The following is a 19743-nucleotide window of genomic DNA, read 5'->3' on the forward strand; positions in this document are numbered from 1 at the left end:
TGTCAGGCCAAGGTCTGTTGCCACTGAGGCCAATTCCTGGGCAGAAGTGTGGTCCTACACACTAATAACCATCATTAATCAGCAGCCAATGGTGCAGATGCTCAAGGGCAAAAAGCTATTGCCACTCGACTAACCTGGTGGTGTGTTGCATTGGAACAAGCACAGATCAATTCCAACACATTTCTGGCTGCATGGGAAAAAAGAGTAAGTTGTTTTCTTTCAGTTGACTGCTTTTCACACAAGTCCTTCCATCGGGGACTTACAACCACACTTGTAGCCTTTGTTTAAGCAGCTCCAAATTATAAAGATGAAGGTGCAGAAAAAACTGAACAAGCAGACAGAACAGAAAAGTTGAATGAGCATTAGCTCTTCTTATTTTAATGAAGAAATATTTCAAGTTAATATCAGTGCATATTTAGAAATAGCATGTGATACTCCCAATGCCAAATACATCAGCAAATTACAGTTTCAAAACTTTATAAATTAATGGTAAGGAAAAAAATAAGATTAACATAGAGAATAAGGTTCAAAATAAACATCCTGTTTGTTTGCTGCACTGTGTCAATTATATTCCTGGTACTTAAACAGCAAGAGAGATCCAATATTTCATGTAATTAGGCTCTCCAAAATAGCAGTTATTTTCCTACAAATGAATTAAGCATTCTGCATTTATTTTTGATGTATAATTAAATGTTATTCTTAGCTGTTACAAAGAAATTAAGCCATGTCAGAATAAAATTTCATTCCATGACTGAAAAAACTCACATTAACATAGAATCGTTGCCTTCCTGTTATACCCACTGGTAACAGTCAGCTGAGAATAGGAAGAACTACATGTAAGCACATTTGGCTGTTACATAAAATGGCTTTTTTTTTTTTTTTCTTTTTTTTGTTTCACAGCCTCATAACAATACTGTTTTTCAACATTGTTCCCAGTCATTGTTTTTAAAATGGTTCATCAACATATCCTGAATCAATCACCGATATAAATAACTCCAGTGACAAAATCCATTATGGAAGGACACAGAACGGCAAACTGAAAGTTGTACTGAATGATTTTAAGGTGGAACCGTAATTCCTCTGTAACATTCTGTTGGAAAAAAAAACCCAAAACAACCCCACATGGTAAAATCTTTAATTAACTGGCAATGGTGGAATCTGAAAAACTGAGATATAATTTTAAGAGATGTTTAACTCACAATAGACTCTAAAGCAAGACAAATCATACTGAAGCTAGAAAAAGATGCACATTTAAAGCTTGCAAGTGTGATATAAAAATATTCTCTAGTTTTTTAATTTTGATACAGGGAGTCCAATTCCCTAATGGAAGAAGATAAAATACATCTTCTTTTCTACCCCGTTGCTGTACATATAGACTATTACCTAGAATCAGGAAATGGCTTTCCCCAGCAAAGATACCAGCCTTGGGAATCTCAGACTTTCATACGGTTTGTTGATTTTGCTTTTTAAAGTATATTTTCAAGCAGGTAAAATACCAATAGGATATGCATTTCATTGACTATTATCTACTGTGCAAACCACATACATCAACCCCATAATTTCAACCTAAGTGCAGTCTGCATGGCCTAGAATGACTCAGATCTAGTGGGATACTACAGCACAGAGATGACTGCCAGCCTATGGAACACCAGGCTAAATCAGGTTAGTGGGAAAGGCACAGGCTCCAGATTTACCAGGAACACCTGAAGGTTCCTCGTTACAGTGATTCCGTGCACTTCTCAAACAACAAGGTTTGCTTCCAGAAAATTGTGAGGTAACAGGAAACTTCTGCTTATGGCACATAGACGTGGAGGAGTGTGAGCTCAGCTGAACGCTCTTGGTGACAGGGGTAATGCAGACACAAGGGAGGCTACAAGGGTTCTGGCCAGAAACAAAAACTTCACATTTCCTTACACTGCACACATTCCTTTTATGCAAAAATGCGAGGTGCGCAAAATAAGCTGTTTGCTCGGTACAATTTAATGTTTTGCATATGTAAATCAATCACCTGATACTGCAATATAATCGAAAATCATGCACTAGATAAACAGAGCTTCTTCCCCATGAACAATAGTTCTCAGGAACATTTTATTCTGCTTCTGGTAACATCTCATGATTTGCCAGCTTACACAGTCCCTTTTAAAGAACACAGTATTTAGTGAAAACTGAAGAGCAAAATTAAGAAAAAGGAAAATTTTGATTTTTAGTTGTGATACAGCTGGGATAGATGCAACTGAGCTGCTGTAATGCACCAAAGAGTAACAAAAATTCAAGATGAATATCAGAAGAATAAATATATACCCTAAATTAATCTCTGTAAATACATTCACAGGTCCACATAAGACACCCTTATGCATAACTCATACTTCTTCAGATCTGCAGAGAGGGATAGATGTTAGTTCATGGGGAAAGCAATTTATCATATGACTCGGTTTATCTGTCATTATTCCAGCAAAAATCAGTAGCAAATTTGAAACTCTACATTTATTTTCCCCAGACCAACCACACAGAGGCTTAAGTCACAAAATCTATTATTTCCAATATTCAGTCAATAAGGCTTTATTTACACTTTTTTTCTATAAAGTCAGGAAAAAATTTGGTGTAATGTGCAAGAAAAGACTGCACATTTCACTGATTGGAGACTAACATCTGCTTATGGTTTAATGCTAACCCACAGGCAGCCAATTAAAGTTCCATATATCCATGTTTTTACATATAGTTTCCTTCCTGATTCTGTCAGAAGCATACTAGCAGTCAGGCCACCTAAAAACAGCAAAGATGGCAAAGTTTTCTTGAGGCTTAGTTTGGAATGAACACTTTTCCCAGGGAACTTATTTCTTCTTTTAGAATCCTTTGCATCATAAAATTCTATTAGTAACCTATAAGCAGAGAAAAAGGAGATGGTCAAAGTCAGACAGTAAGACATTTTAAGCAAACTTACTTTCATCTAGTAACTGCTTCCAACCAAACATTTTTGGTAAATGATCTCATAATATGTAGCAGCTCGTCTGTAACAAGTTCAAACCATGAGTACACCTTACAAATATGATGCACTTCAAAATACTCAACCTGAACCCTTGTAAGCATTCAGGCCATATTTTCCTTGTGGACCAACTGCAACAGTGAATATAAAAGTTGACAAGAATTGATTTCATTCAGCATTTAGCAGAAAAGCCCAGAGCACTTTACAATATTGTATGACAATAAAACAATACACTGAGCACCAAAGGAGGAGGAGGAAGAAGTATGTTCATAAAATAAATTAATAAATAACAAGGACACCCAATCCACTGAATATATTGGAAGCTAAACATGCAAGAGTAAGATGCGGCATCACTGGTGTAGTGGTTACCTTTTTCCTCCTAGTTTTAAAAAACAGTAATAAATAAGTCTGGAAATCCTGAGGTTTTGTTTTAACTATCTCTAAATTTGCCTGACAGACTATTTGGTCCCAGGAAAGATGTTCCAGTGAACAGGAACTTACAATGACATATGGATGATTCAGTTTTGTTCACTTTCAGTAGATAACTAAAGGGACAGACACTGGACAATCTTTCATTTTATGTATCAGCTCCTTATCTATTTAAATTAAATTCAGACTTTCTATTTTTCAAAAGTAGTGATCCTCAATGTCTAACACACTTTAGTAACAGTGCCATGTTTACAGATATTCATGTTAACTTCTATACAAATTCAAAGTTCTCAGGAGAAATGAATACATTTTTTACTTCCATGGAGTGTGAGACTGGCAGAACAATAATAAAGAACCAGGGAATTTTCTGTCTCACTCAAAGTATTCAAGGATTTAGAAAGTAAACATATTCAGCTCCCTTAAGCAGGACTTCATATCTGGCAAATGAAACCATCATCTCTCAAACAACACTTACATCCTACATTTAGGCAAAAAGTCCTTCTGGAGAAGAAGGTCCCCCAGGATCTGCTGCATATACTCACTAGTGACCTTATCTGGAGATGCTGGAGGAAGCCAGACACTTAACTTCTGCCACAATTCAAAAATGGACAAATGAAACTTCTACTTCACCTTGTTTCCCCAGTGAAGGTAGGAATTTTGGGGTTAACTGTGTTTTTATCCAGTCGCTGTCTGGATGAAAGATTTGTAAACAATTTTGGCAGAAGAGATTAGATCAAGACCTTCCCCTCTATCACTCCAACTTAACACTGATTACAAGGGCAGAATCACCCTGCTTTTTCTTGCCTACCACAGGCATCTTACATTCCTGCACAGGACTTAACTACGAGAAGATGAATGGAGAGTGTTCAGATGAATGAGTCTTGCCTGGAAGATGGACTCACACTTCTTCAATCTAAAGAAGGTCAAAACCTGAGGAATCCCAACCTCCTGAGCAAAAGGTTAAACCACAAGGTTATATTATATTGTACATTAACAGGAGTACCAACATCACCCCTTTTCACAGAGCTCTACAGCAGACACTACTTGTAACACAGAAATCATGGGTATATTTATTAATATAAAAACAATAAGACAGACTATTGAAACAGAAAGTTCTACATATTTCTACTCACTTATCCTTTATTTCAAAACGCTCATGGAGCCACCTCCTCATATACATCTGCTCTTCTGGAATGTCCTTCAGATCAATTCGGTCAATGAAAATATGAACTCTTGGGCATTCCTTACAAAGGAACTCTAAGAAGAGAGCAAAACAACATAACTGAGTCACAAAAACACTGAGTTATGAATACACCAAAAAAATCTGACTGTAAGTATCTTGGAAGCCTAACTTCAGTGCTCAAAAACTTCCCTCCTTGTGTTCAGATCCTGAGTACTACACTGAACTTAGAAACCATCTGGCCTACACACTTAAAATGGTGGACCACTATAATGTACAACACACAGAAGAACTGTCCAAATATGCACCTTGCTAACTGTAAAAGGCTGTGCTTGAAAATATTGCTCTCTACTTTAGCAGCAATCTACTCACTCAATAGTGTCGGATGCAGTAACTTTGATGTCATAGAGTTATCCATCCTGCAATTTTGTTTAAAGTTAGTAATTCTCCTTGCTTGTCCTTTTTAAAATCTGAGTTTTGTTTGCTGCTGGATGACAAAATTGGAATTGGAGTGATTTCCCAAAGCATCTCCAGGAGAAAGTATGCTTTGGTTTAAGAAATAACCTGTAATTAAAAAGTGTAATAGGACAGAAGACTTAGAACAAAATGCTGCTTTCCAGTTTGTAGCCCTTCTTTTTTTTTTCTGTCTCACAGAGCTTGAGACAGCCCTATTACAAACTGCCTTCCCCCTGCCCCCAAATGCCATTTCCTCAATTTATCCCTAGACAAACTTACCAAGCAAGCATTAAGGACAAACAGAACTCCATTACTCAAATGGCCTTGTGGGACTTCTTACAAATAACGAGTGGTAAAAATACTGGGCATGATTACTGTAATATACTGCATGTTGTAAATGTGAAATCCTGCACAGTGTAAATGCAAATGGTAACCATTTGCATTTATCAGTAGCAAGGGGTACGGCAATAACCACAGTATCCCTGGACACAGATTTGCGTGATGTGAGGACAGAAGTCCTCAGAAATTTGGATAGCCATCCTATTTTGAAAAGGGACCAGAAGTGCCTTCCTACAATGCATACAGGCAACAAATGTTACACAGACTGGGTGGTCCCTTTAGGTTGTTGACATTTTTCGGACAGCAGTGCAGATGCACAGAAAACTTTGACCTGTAACTGTAAGTGGTATCTGGAGGAATGAATCTGCAAATAAATTGTTACAGCATGTACATCTTTATTGTTGTCTGCCAAAGCAGATATCCCCCATTTGTTTTTCATCTTTACAGGATTATTGATTTGTAAGGACTTTGCTGTAAAAACAGTCCTTATCACATACTAGAAATTGCCTTCAGGAATTTTAAAAGCCTGTTCATGCAAATGTGTGTGTGTGTGTGTGTGTGTGTGTGTGTGTACTTGCAGAGGGGGAGGGGAGGAGAGGAGATAAAGAGATCCTTAAGGTCTTGAGGTGCTCGGATGCAGAAATCTGTAAGGTGCTGTGTGTGGTTGTGTCCACGTCATGCACAGAGCCCTTCAGCGAACCCCAGCGTAAAGGGAGCAACATGGCCCTGCACCATCAGCTGGAGAGCTGGATGAGGGCTCCATCCAGGCAGTCTATTTCTTGGCCACGGAGCAGCAAAAACAGCAGTGGCCGAGACGCTTCTGGTAGAACCTTCTCCTAGCTACAGCTGTTAGATGGCAGTTAAGTATATAAGATGGCAAGTTAAGGACTCGGAGTCTGGAATGATGGTACATGTAGACATTTCCTTCAGATTTATGTGCAATGCTTTTACTAACCATGAAGAAATCAATGTTATCTAAAAGAATTTTTTTTCCTCTTACTTTAATGTGCAGAAAGGATTTTGCAGGGCTGTTTCTCTAAGGATACTATCCAGGCCACTGCATGAACGTCAGTGACTATATGAGCACCTAAAAGCGTTCTATTAATATCTTAAAATGACAGATGTATTATCCATGTCTTAAATGCTTATAATGTTCATGATGCACAAATCCTCTTTTGTGTGGCATTACCTATTAAGTGGAACATTCTTACAATATGCAAAACTACCTAGAAAGCAAATGCCTGGAAGCCAGATGATCTGGTCTTTTCAGAAAAAGTAATAGGCTCCTATAAAAAGCATCTATGGTATGCATATTCAGTTAGAGCTCAAGACTGAGCTTTAAATGATATTTAAAACATTCTGTGCATTGTATAGTGTATGTTTCTTTTGCTTCATAGCACGTGGGCTGTTCTACATAGGAACAAATAAGTCCTTACTGATGTTACTTATAACTCTGTTATAAATTATTAAGGAAAATGATAAACCAATCAAAACTCAAGACATAAGTATTTAAAAAGAAACACCTTCCCCCACCAAAGCTAAAGTGTAGCAATTCTATAATTCTACTTAGACAAAAAAATCCTGTCCTCAAATACTTGAGTGTTGCTGCTGGCTTTCCACCTCAACCCCAAAGTTCAAATGCAAACTGATTCTTACCACTTCCCACCCTGGTCTTCTTCAACCACTCTAAATTGAATCCCCATATGTGAAGGTCCTAAACTTTGTCATTATTTTCCACCTTTCATGAATCCCACTGCTTTTTCCAACAACCTCACCCTCCCTTTCGTGTTTGACTTAGTTCAGCCTCACTCAGGGCTGTGTGATTTGCTTCTTCAGGTGCTACCCCGGGGAAAGTCATGATTCCCACACATTGATTCAAAGTCCTTTTATCCAAAGCCTGGGTATTCAGGACATCTGCAGATGACACTGTAATGCATGCAGTCAGCCAAGTCAGGTAATCTGACTAGTATTTAATTATCCAATTCATGTCAGTGTTTAATGCAACTAACCATTCTACAGTGTTACAGCAATCACATAAGAACACCATTGGATAAGGACAACATATTGGAGGTTGATTGTGAGAAGAAACAGCTGGATTTTATCACCATAACCTCCAAAAGTTTATGGTGGTCCCATGACCCTTAATTTCACATTAGCTTAACTCCCAAAAGACTTATGTAATTAAGCTAAGAAACAAAATCTTATTGAAGCAATTTATTATGCACAAATTACATCCAACTTCACAGACACTAGCCCTTAAGGCCAACATCTGACAGGCTTTTCAGATTCCTAACTTGCCAGAATTTGTTGTAATTAACAGCAGGAACAAGCAAGCCTGAACTTTCTTTCAAGAGACAAAACAGAAATGCAAATCATACATTACAAACATTACATTATGTTGGGGATAGCATTAGTCAAGAACCCTGTACAATTTGGGTTAAATGAACACTAACAACTTTTGTGTGGGAGCCAAATGGACTGACTTTTGTGTGGGAGATAATTTCCTAATAAAACTTTCTATCTGGCTAAATAACAGATACAAGCACAGAATGTTTATAATGCTTCTAGTGACCAAGCACAGCAGAAGGAAGGAATTGAACATTATAATAAAGTGGATTAAGCATTTTTTGTTATTGAGCTGTGACACTGCACTGTATCCCTCCTTTGGTGAGACCGGATTCACACTAACACAAGGCTTCAGAGGGGAGACCATTGCAGCACTGGGATTAACAAATGAGGCGCAACAGACTCCAGGAAAGGAACTGAATGCAGGGAATTTTTAATTGCAAACCAATATTTGGGGCTCCTGCAAAATTCTACCAGTTCCAACTGCTCACCTTCAAAAGCCAATTAATTCTCTTTGGAATTACCAGCAATACCACGGAAACTGAGGGAGGAGAGAAGCTCCGAAACACCAATTTATCTGTAACTGAGAAGGGACAAACAACTGGCCTCAGACTACCTTCCCCTTCTGAACCACACAAATTCATTCCACCACTCCAAATTATTTGCCTTGTCCCTTAAGAAAGCAGTGACAGCAGTGTTACACTTAAACAGATATTCCAGTTTTCAATTACTAATGAAGTCTATTTTTATATGCACTTTAAATATGACAGCAATAAAGTAGCTCAGATTTCAACCTCCTACACTGGCTCTTCCACTGCAATGTAATTGTGGCCAAAGTCCTTCAAAATTAAGAAGGGACAAACTGAGGCCTGACTTAGTTCTGTCCACTCTGAGAGCCCCCAGATCTATCCTGTTTTAATAGTTTTCAGTAATGTTTGTGATAAACTGATAGTGATATCACAGGAAAATGAAATCTGAATAATATATATTTATTCTAAATAACTAGCATTTCAAATGTGTAAAAATACATCTCTTCAGTAAGAGAACACTGTGTGTTGTGGTTTGTATAGTTTTACAGGCAAAACCAGCAGAGAAATTCCTCTGAACTGTAGAATCTTTATCCACTTCTTAAACTTGCATTAGTCTGGACTTCAGCACTCAGCTACAAAAGCAGTTTGTAAACTATGTCCTCTTCAAAGTAAGAAATCCTGTCTCTCCGCTTCCATTTACTTTGTACACCAAATTAACAATCAAACAGCAAAACAAATATAAATTCCAGTACTGCGTTGTTTCTCAGCTTCATGATTTCCATCATCCCAAGCTGAGCTGACAGGAAACTATTTCACAACTTGCTCTAACAAAATAAAACAGCAGCAGAGCAAAGCAGCACTAGACAGGAAAGCAACCATCCCAGGCCAGCAGAGCTTGGTCGCAGGAGTTGCCCTGGGCAGCAGTGGAGCAGCAGCACCTGCAAGTACCTGCGAGTACTGAGGATGTAGGAAGCATGGAGGGGATGCTGTGTAGCCCAGACTGAAGCTCACGGCCTGCACAAGCCTGCATTTGAGGAATAGAGCTGTCAGGAATGCTGCCAATACCTTGTGCAAGGACTTACATGCACACAGAGATCAGTGCTCCCCTGCATGCACAAGAGGCACAGTGTAAGCAGGATACAGCTCAGGAGATGGGGGATGTTTTGAAGTGAGAAATGGGATGCACCTGCATCATTATTAGGCCAAGGTGCTGGCCACGAAAACTGAAAAATCAGAGACCGTTTCAACTGGCAGCTGGGCGAGACTGAAAGTCAGAAAAAGCAACTTGTTCAGATGGATGAAACATGAGGTAGATGTAGCTAAATCCACTGTGGGGGCAAGATCCAGAAGTGCCTCTACCAACATGAGGAGCCTAAATATGAGGTCATTACAAAAATTACTGGCACCTAGAGATCAGTCCTTCCTGTAACACAGGCATCCTGGTGGGATTGTCGGAGTGGGCAATGTTACCAGATTACCATGAATGACAGAAGAGGATGTACAATTGAGAGTAGGGTGCTGTGCATGAAAGATTATATAAAGTATAATAGCTTTATATAATAAGGGGACAAAGGCACAATAAAGTCCTTGTGGATAGAAAATCCAGATTCTACTAGAATATATATAAGATAAATAATAAAATGACTTCCAAGTGAACTTAATAATAGTGAACAGAAACTGTGAAACCAGACTGAGACCTGCAAGTTCACATATGACATCAGAAGTCTGAGATTCCAGCTACCTTTATTGAACTGCATTGATACTTCAGCAGGATAAGCAGGGGGAAAAATCCCAAATAAACTCAAACCAAGATGACCTAACCAACTGGACAAAAACATTAGAGAAGAAAAAAAAAAAAATTCCTGGAAGAACTAGTAAGTAAAAAAACCCACAAGAAAAGATGATGTTCCTGATGTGGTCTTGCTCTGCAACCACAATGCAATTAATTTCAGTGTTGTAGAGAAAGAATCCAGCACAGAAATGCAGAATTCTTTGGGGTTGGCCTCTTCGCTCAGGCAACTAGTGACAGGGCAAGGGAAATGGCCTCAAGCCACAACACAGGAAATTCAAGCTGGATGGATATTAGGAAAACCTTCTTCCCTGAAAGAGTGGTCATGCATTGGAACAGGCTTGCCCAGGGAAGTGGTCAAGTTGTAATCCCTGGAAGTGTTCAAAAAATAAGGAGATATGGCACTTTGTGATAAGGTTTAGAGGGTGTGGGTGGTGTTTGGCTGAAGGCTAAACTTCATGATCTTAGAAGTTTTTTCCAACTTTAATGATTCTATGAATTAAAGGAAGTACACAATGGGAGGGAAGGCCAAGTGTCAAAACACCCTAAAATATACAGTCCAAAAGAGGGCAACCTAGAAGCTATTAAAAAACTCACCAAATACCAAACCCCAGAAAAACTTGTAATAGAAGCTTGCATAAATCATGTGTAACACTGCAAAAGGAAAAGTCTGTGTGGGTCTGAAAAACAGTGGTATGACTTTAATGGGAAAATTAAGGAGGCTACCATGATACTCCTACTTTCTTCTACTCTAGACGAATGGAAAGCTCATCCAAATAAGGAAAAACCACAAAACTGCTCATGCCAAATGTAAACAAACTTAAGAGGACTAAAATGAACTTGAAAAATGGAAAGGGTGGTCTATTTTAACTTTTTTCAGTATATTAAAAGCAATACATTTGAGAAGCCCCTGGTAGGACTGCTGGATGACAAAAGTGTGAAGAGCAGTGCTCATGGTTAAGTATAAGCCCATGCAAGAGAAGTTCATGTATCTGCTTGCATAATTCTTTCTTATTGAAAATATTTGATTCCTACACCCACTGCATTCTTTGTACCAGATCATTCAAAGGAACTAGATCAATAAGTAAACAGACAGAAAATATTAGACTAAATATAAATAAACAAGTCAGATGACAGGAAGTCACCAAGACCAGACAGCGTTCATCCAGAAGCTCTCAAATGTGGAATTTAAAAGCAAAGATGTGTAATCTATCATCACAAACAGCCATTGTGCCAGAAGAATGGGAAGTTTCCCTTCTACAAACAAGGACTTTAGAGGTGATGCTGGGAAATACAGAAATGCAGACCAGGGTCTTATATCACTGGGTAAGATAATAGGTCTGTAATAAAATCACTGAGCACACAGATAATCACAGTCTGTTGAAAAAGATTTGGTGTGGATTCTGTAAGGGGAAATCCTGTCCCATCAACTTGCTGGATTTCTACAACAGTGTCAAGGACCAGGTGGATAAAGGGGATTCACTGGACATGATATTTTTGAATTTCCATAAAGCCTCTGACAGGGTTCCACATTGAAGGCTATTAAAAAAAATAAGCTGCCACAGGATTAGAGGAAATGATGCTTTAAAGACCGAAAGCTGCTTAAAGGAGAGGAAGCAAATGGAAAGCCTTAGGGATGGAAAGGACTTGGCCACTGGGGTCCTCCGAGGATTAATGCCAGGACTGGTTTTACTCTGCCTCATGACTGATGAGTGGAAGAAGGGAGCAAACTGTGAATGCTCAAGTTTTTCACATCTCTTTCAGAAGACCCTGAGCTCTTTTGGGTAGTCAAATGTTGGCTGAACTTCAAAAGCCCTCAAAGCTGAACAAACAGGGTAAAAATGTGGCAGCCAAGCTTCAGTGTAAACAAACATGGGGGAAAAAAAAAACCTAAAACCCTGATTACATGATGCTTAACTTGGAATTGGTGTTTACAATCTGAGAGTTGCTGACCCTTCCCTAAAACCATCCTCTCAGCAGCAACCCCAAATCCCCCAAATAGTGGGCAGTTTGAGGAAGGACATCAAGAACAAGGCAAAGAGAGTCACTCTACAGATAAAGATTATGAATCCACATTTTAAATACTCTGTGTACTTCTGGTCTCTGCATCTGAAGGAGGATGTAGTGGACTCAGAGAAGGCCACAGAAAAGACCAATTAAAACATTTAAGGAGGAAAAGTACCTCCATTACAAAAAAGAGACATAAAAAAGGCCAAATTTTCAGTTTGGAGAAGGGAAGCAGAACTAAGGCTATGACAACTTAAAAAAAAAAATTTATATATATATATATATATATATATATATATATATATATATATATATTTTTTTTAAAAACTGTGAAGATGGCAGGTTAGAACTTTAGCTCCACAAATCCCGCAAATTCAAGGGTAAATAATCACTTGCCTGTATCTTCCTGAAGATGCTGAGATCTAAAGAATCTTAGAAACTGGTATCTATAGTTCACTATACTGATATTAGCAATGGAGAGCAGCACAGGGTCATTGTAAGTTGTCTTGCTCTTCCAAGACGGTCGCTGATGAAGACGCACAGTACTTGCACATTATAGCTCACTGAACCAATCTTTGAGTGGCTTTAATCTGTTATTCTAACAGATGCAGTCTGGCCTTTGTAGCACTCTGTAACAATATGGGAACATTGTATGTGGGCTGAGTCAGCAGGAGGTTTCCTACAAAAGCGTATCAGTTTTGATCAATAGGCTGCCAGGAGCAGAACCTGGATCAGGCTGGGTCTGTGAATTACATCTAAAGGGTATCCCACCACTGGTAACTAAAAGTGAGCAAATTCAGGAGATATCTGTGTCTTCCCTGGAACAATTTTAAAAGTTTCCAAAATGAAAAAAAAAAAAAAATTTCAAACTATGCAATTAAGAAAAAAAGGCAACAAAAATTACAAGGAGTGGACCAGTTCAAAACTATGTTCTCTATAGCAAAAAAACAGGATCTGTTAGGAACTATGCCAGTACTGCTAGCATTTATGTTTTTGCCTTTCTTTCAGTCTGTTTTGATAAACAGTGAACAGCACCACAGAGTAGAAGAAAAGGACTATGATGCATAAAAACCCCAAAAATAAACACAGACTCTCAAAGCAGCAACATATTTTTGGCCAAACCTGAGGGTGTGAAAAATTAAGGTTGTTTTTGTTATCCTTAGGGTTTAGATACACTTTTGCATAAAGATCAGGAGTTCCTCAAGCTTTTGTAAATAAATGGCTGCTTGAGGAGTGGAATACTTCCTCTCACATGTGCATGAGGTCCAGGGTGCAGGGTAATTTTATGAATCTCCAGTGTAAATACTTTCAAGAGCCTCTTGTGTAGCAGAGGTTTCCTGATGACTGTTTGTTTTCAAATCACAAATTCCTAAAGGGAAGCTACAGATGCACTACAGATGCTTACCTTCAGTAAGAGCTGCTTGGGAATAACTGAGATACACAATAATCTGGTTTGCAATCACAGAAACACATGCCTAGGGCTCAGAAGGAGTTGCAGAGGGTCGTTACCCCCAACAAGGGGGTGTGAGCACACAGACACAGCACCCACAGGTGTCTGTGCTTTGGGAAAAGTTAGACACATTTAGGTTCACCTGAATCTTGCATTCTTCCTTAGGCATCCAAGACTGGCTGATGGTGGAGACAAGAAACTGAGCTACAGGAATTCCAAACACAATTGACATCTTTGTGTCCTTGTTTTCAGATGGTGAAAGAAGCAGAAGTGCTACTCATGCCCAGATTGACCTTCATTTTCTTTGATGAACTACATCAAGGCTTTCATACATGCCCATAAACTGATGCTGCTCTCTGGTGACATGTGGTTTTTGACCAGAAGTACAATGCTTAATTCTTACAGTATGAAAGGTCTAATCTATATCCTTTCTTTGGTTACTCTAAAACAAATGATATTAACTCTTCAATATTATTTCATGCAATAGAAGATGACAGCTAGCAGAGATCTGAAGAGATAGTTAGTCAGTTAGTAACTAAAAAACTTACTTTGGACTGTTTCCTACCTCTCTTTATGTTTATCAGCTTACTAATTTAGCTTTTTAATTCTTTCACTGATGGTTACATCTGTAACCATGTGCTTGTTATCCTTCTTTGGACCTTGAGAGACAATGGATGTGAACAAATTTGGGGCCCAGTCCAGATAAAGACTGTTTGCTATTGCTCCAGTATCTTTTCTATAGTCTTGTACTTCCCTGTCTAGCTGGGTCCTAACAAAAGTGCAAGCTTTTGGAAAAGTGTACTTTCCCCGAGGGAAGTTAGACCAGTCTGACCTCCTCAAATTATACTGATCAAAGTGATGTACAGATTTTCAGAAATGCTCACATACACAGGCTTTCAAAGTGTTTGTTCTGGAACTGATATACAGCAGAGTCAATAACTCTCAAGAATTCCTCTGACTTCTTTAAGACAGAGTCTATATATACTTGCTATTTTTATTCAGTGTTTATCATTGTCACATGCTGCTATTTCACACACTCTTTCATCTACAATAGCCAGATAAATACCATCTGGTTACACTAAAGCCTTCAGGCAGAATAATAAAGATGTAGATGTGTACATAATGCTCTTTCAGGTGCAAGTATGATAACAGTTCCCACGTCCCACGAGACCTGCCTTTTAACACCAGACAAAGCTGGATGTGAACGTTTAGAACATTTATTCTGAAGGGGGGAAAACTACATTTTCATCCTTTCTTCCCAGACTTATTTCTGCTTTTCACTTGATGACAGTGTAGTAAAATGGTATCAACAAATGCAGCACAAGTTTCTCCTCCTTTTCCCTTCTAAATAGTTCTTCCAGACTTCAGTACCTGAGATGTCCTTCAGCTGTGCCAAAGTGTCCATATGATTATTAGCATCTTATTCTAATGACCACAAATAAATAGTGCCTAGCAGCCTGGTCCTCCCTAGGCAGGACCACGATGTTCAGTCATTAATGATCCAGAGAAGCCATCTTGAGAAGTAGAGAGAGGGGAGAAACCTATGGGAAATTGCTATTCTTTGGAAAGGCTGCCATGTGCCAGATAAACTTCCACTGGAAATATACTAAGATCTAAACTGGTAATAAAGGGAATGAATAATGGTAGGAAAAAAAAATCCATCCATTGATTACAACTGGATGTGAAGCAACAGCAGGAAGCAACAACCCTGTGAAAAGCTAATCTAGTCTTAGTCACTGTTGAAGAGTAATCAAATCTGACATCTTCTAAAACAAACTTGCCACTGAAGAGTGCCAAAAAATATTAACATGCATAAGCAGTGACAGAAAGCTCAACACATTTGGAAGTATACACTACAATAATTTGCCTGCTCTAAAATGGCACCATGTTATACCAGGTATGTCTGGCATTCACTGTTCTTATGGTGAAACATATACTATACTGTGTTTTAATCCTATTGAGAAGTCAACAGTATATTTAAGATTGCTGGACTTAGAAAAAAATTTCAAAAATTGAATTTTTGCTAAGAAAGACTGCTTAGACTATAAGTTGTATACTACAAAATTTAAAAAGCAATTCACCTTTTCTTCAGATTTTTTTTCCCATTCACATTTTGCTAACACAATTTCTCAGACAAAGCATGCTACTACTCCTCACAGTTACTAAAGTGTTCTTTTTAATTTGTTTTGTTTACTACTGAAGACAACAGCCAAGAGCTGATGATGTTCCAGGTAAGTATGGGTTTTTCCTGAAATGGCACAGGCCCTTCTGGGGAATTGAGATTTATAGAACTGAAACCAAAATGCATTTCAAGAAACACTGTATCTGTGTGGAATTCAGATTTCATTCACATGGGAAATGTCATAGTATGGGAAATAAAGTCCTCAAGTAAAGTTGTGTTTATCAGAAGTTTGTTTTCCATGCAATAAATTTCCATCAGTGTTGCTGGATTGAAAAAGACATGTCAACCTTATCTTTAAAAAATTACCAGGATTGCACTGCCATTTTATTCCGATGAGAATGAAAAACAAAATTCTCAACCAGCCCTGACACAAATATGAAATGTTCATATGAAATAAGATGTCCTTTTCATGTGTACATAACTCAATTTAGCACTGTGAAAGAGAAATAGTGCTAAAAAATGTCACATGCATAAATTTGCCTAATTAATTTCTTGTTATATTTCTGACAGACCAGTTGCTGGATTTCTGCATAACAAATGGTGAAATGATCTCGATCTCTTCCAACAGAAATTGTTTGTCTGTCACTTTGTGTCTGGAGAGCCTAAAAGAATGACAACTATGTTCCACACTGTAATTCATAAAGTGTTCTTAATCTACATAATTTATATTATATGGAATACATGTGACTGCCACAATAGCATGGAATGTGATGTTGATCTATCATGGATCTATCATTTATCTGCTCTGTAAGGGGTAACAGCTGGTTGGCTGCACTTCATTCTGTATTACTGCCTTATTTTTACCCCAAGGCTGAGCAACTAATTACCCCAGCCCCAGCAGTAAGCCTGGCTGACAGATATGCCTGGACTGCTGCCATGGAGGCTCCAAAAGGCTGGATGTGGAGTGGCCACCCCAAAGCATTTGATTCCTGCTTGACACCAACACCAAAAAAAAAGCCAACAGGGAAATTCAGCTTATTGGTTCCCCTTCCATAATTATATCATGCTTCATGCAAATCAGAGGTTCAATAGGTGAAGAGGTCTTGTAAGGAATTTGAACATTTGCCATCTTATCATTAGGTAATGACATTTTAATTGTTTAATTAACCATTAGGCAGTGAGAAGTTCAGCATGAGAATGGCTGAAACTGCCTGGTAATTAAGTCGTGAAACAAGATATGAGGCAGGGAAGGAGAAACAATCCTATTTGTTTTGAAGGGGGTCTTAGGGTTGGGTAATGGGACAAGAAGGAGGCTGCTCAGTCTCCAAAGGTACTATAAAAGGGTCAGAAGGCATTAAAAAAAAACCAAAATAGCTGTAAATAACAAAAAGAAATTTTGACATTAAAAATGCCTATTAGGAACAAGATGGACATAAAATAAAACTATCCTAAGACGCTACAGTACAATACAAGTGTTAATATACAGTGTTGACAGTTTTGTTTCTCACCTATCCGGAAGAATTTTAAAGAGGGTGAAAATGTAAAAATAGACAACTGCAGAACTTCTAATCAACTAGCACCTGTGAAGCAGTGCTTGTTACACAAGGAGTTACACCTGCTAATGAAGTGACATGGAAACAGCTGCACTACAAACTATTTTTAGCAGCAGAAGGAACCAGTCCCAGTGACACTGGGTGAGCTGAGGAGCAGAGAGTTAGGTAAGTTCCCTGCAGGTCCCTCAGTGTACACTGATCCCTCAGCCAAAACTCTGGAGAGCTCTGTGGAACTACTGTAGCTGGTTTTTCCTACTTGGTATCAGCAGTGCAAAAGACTCAAAAGTGCCACTTTGAGCAAACTAGCAACAGACAAGCACAGATACAGCTGAGCAACACAGCAACTACAAATGGAAAGAAAGATGATATCTGACACTCCAGTAACAGTGAAGGCAAATTATTTACTTAAGAATAAATTATCAGTCCACTACCAAGCATAATAAACAGCAAACCCTGAAGCTCTCTGTCCCTGAGTTTTCCCCAGCAGAAACTCCAGAACGTGTTCTCTGGTTAGATTACTCAAGGAATGTAAAAGCAATCTATCTGATTTTCTTAAGGTCCTGTAGGTAGTGTAAAGTACTAAAGCAAGTGAAACCCACTTGCATAAAATGCTGCTGAGTGTTTGTAAGATTACTGGCTAGCACAGCAGAAGAAGAGAGAGAATTTAAGATTATGCCAAATCCCAGTGCTAGGAGAAACCTGAAGGTGAATGGAATCTGCTGCCTATGTCTCTAAGTTTCCTTTGACTGCAAAGGGCACTTGTATTTAGAATTAGAATAGGGAAGCAGAGGGCAGGAGTGTCACAGGTAACTCCTCCAAAAGCCCAGTGACTAAAACAAATCCCTACCAGGGGGCTATAGGATGGCTAAAGTGCTGTGGAGACTATCTTCAGAGCATTTCAAAGCACCTGAAGCTGGTTCTCTATATAAACAAGCATACAACAGCTACAGCATGTCTTATAAGCCTCAACTCACCTGTCATAGATGGTGCCAGTTTTCTTTGCCCTTTGTGGTCCACAGTACCTTCATAAGCCACAGTCACATCGTACACTGCATCCAGATAGTCTTTCATTGAGTCAATGGCTACATGAGTTGCCTTCACCCGTGGAGTCAGCACATGCTTTAATATAGCAAGTCCTAGAGGGGAAAAAAGAAAAAATAACTACAGTGTTTGAAATTAAACTGGACTACATCCACAAAAGGAACGTCACACTGAGGAATGTCAGCATCTCCATTCAAAATCACAAGAGGTTTATTTTCAATCTCAATTCTCAGTTGAGAGAGTGTGCATGTGTACTCACTGCTTATGCTCTACTGAACACATGTAGAAGATGAAATAGAAATCCTAAAGGACATTAACAACAGGAAGCCTGCTCAGTAAGAGGTCCTTTTTTTACAGCTCCTCACTAGAAGTAATGATGGTTTTAATGTGGCTCATGAGTGATGACAAAGCACTTCTCTTTACTGTTTTTGTGTGTCCAACTGAGGTGAAAAAAAAGAGCTAATTATCTGAGAAATACTAAACACACATAGCACCACCTCCTGAAATTCTGTGTCAGAAACAGATTTGACAGATAATCCCAGAGAATTTTAAGCACACCTAATACTCATCCAATATTTTACTTCCCAAGGACAAAACACTTTAGCGAACATTCTGAATCCTAACTTACTCACTATCCCAGCAGACTTAGCAGCAAGGGGGCAAAATACAGCAGAGAACCAAGACCAAGGAGGAAATCTGTGCTTCCCTGCAACCAACTTGTTCCAATGGACTTGGCTACTGACAAACCCTTAGTGACAGAAATTAACTTTTAACTTTTCCAGGCCAAGCCACAGAGATTGGTATGTCAAGGATACAAGAATATCAGGTTTAACATCACACCACACATCTTAACAACAGTATTTCATCTCCCTGTTTTACTTCAGTTGACCATTTCCATTTAGAGCATACTTAAGAGCATTAAAACACATTGGACTCTAAAGTATAAACCTGGTTCTCTTTCCATAATTTTAATATACAATGACTTTCAAAATTCAAACAAGCAAGCAAATAAGCCCTAACCCAAAACCTTTTCTTGACCTGATCACAGCTCTTCCACATTTACTTGAAAGGGATTCTAGGGGGAAAAAAAAGCACGCTATGTAAAAATTTTCACTATTTTTCTATGTATCTTTTTCAAACAGAAGTATCAGAATAAAATTGTAGCTTTCCATTTCTAGCCTATTTCTCATTGGCTTACTCTTCAGTCCATTTTTAAAGAACCATCCACTGGTTAATGTACTGGTGGGTGAACAGGAAATTTTTCTAAACCAAAGTATTGTGTTATTGCTTTTGATACCTTTCTGCTTGCTAAATCAATTCAAAACATTCTATATTATGTCCTGATTTTCTACTGAACTCCCTTGCTGGGTAAAACATACTTTGATCTCACATTATGAAAATATCTAGTGAACACTGTAAGATAATGCCCATTTCTACACCACTCTAACATTCTTAAGAGTTGAAAATTTCAATATAAATCACAATCTTGATTTCTTAATACTTGCTAAGAATCTCCTT

At 38.4% G+C, this 19743-nt stretch overlaps 1 protein-coding gene across 1 annotated transcript in view; it reads right to left on the reverse strand.

The window, feature by feature from the left end:
• Positions 1-347: 347 nt before the first annotated feature.
• Positions 348-19743, reverse strand: part of AGPAT5 (1-acylglycerol-3-phosphate O-acyltransferase 5) — a 54061-nt gene continuing 34665 nt past the window's right edge. Inside the window, exons 6-8 of the mRNA XM_009094752.4 lie at positions 18159-18320; positions 4546-4669; positions 348-2879 (exon numbers count right to left, since the gene is read on the reverse strand). Of these exons, the coding sequence (XP_009093000.1) occupies positions 2654-2879; positions 4546-4669; positions 18159-18320 (512 nt within the window). The 3' untranslated portion in view covers positions 348-2653. The remainder of the gene's footprint in view (positions 2880-4545; positions 4670-18158; positions 18321-19743) is intronic.

The sequence above is a fragment of the Serinus canaria genome, chromosome 3 (assembly GCF_022539315.1).
Source record: "Serinus canaria isolate serCan28SL12 chromosome 3, serCan2020, whole genome shotgun sequence".
Taxonomy (NCBI): domain Eukaryota; kingdom Metazoa; phylum Chordata; class Aves; order Passeriformes; family Fringillidae; genus Serinus; species Serinus canaria.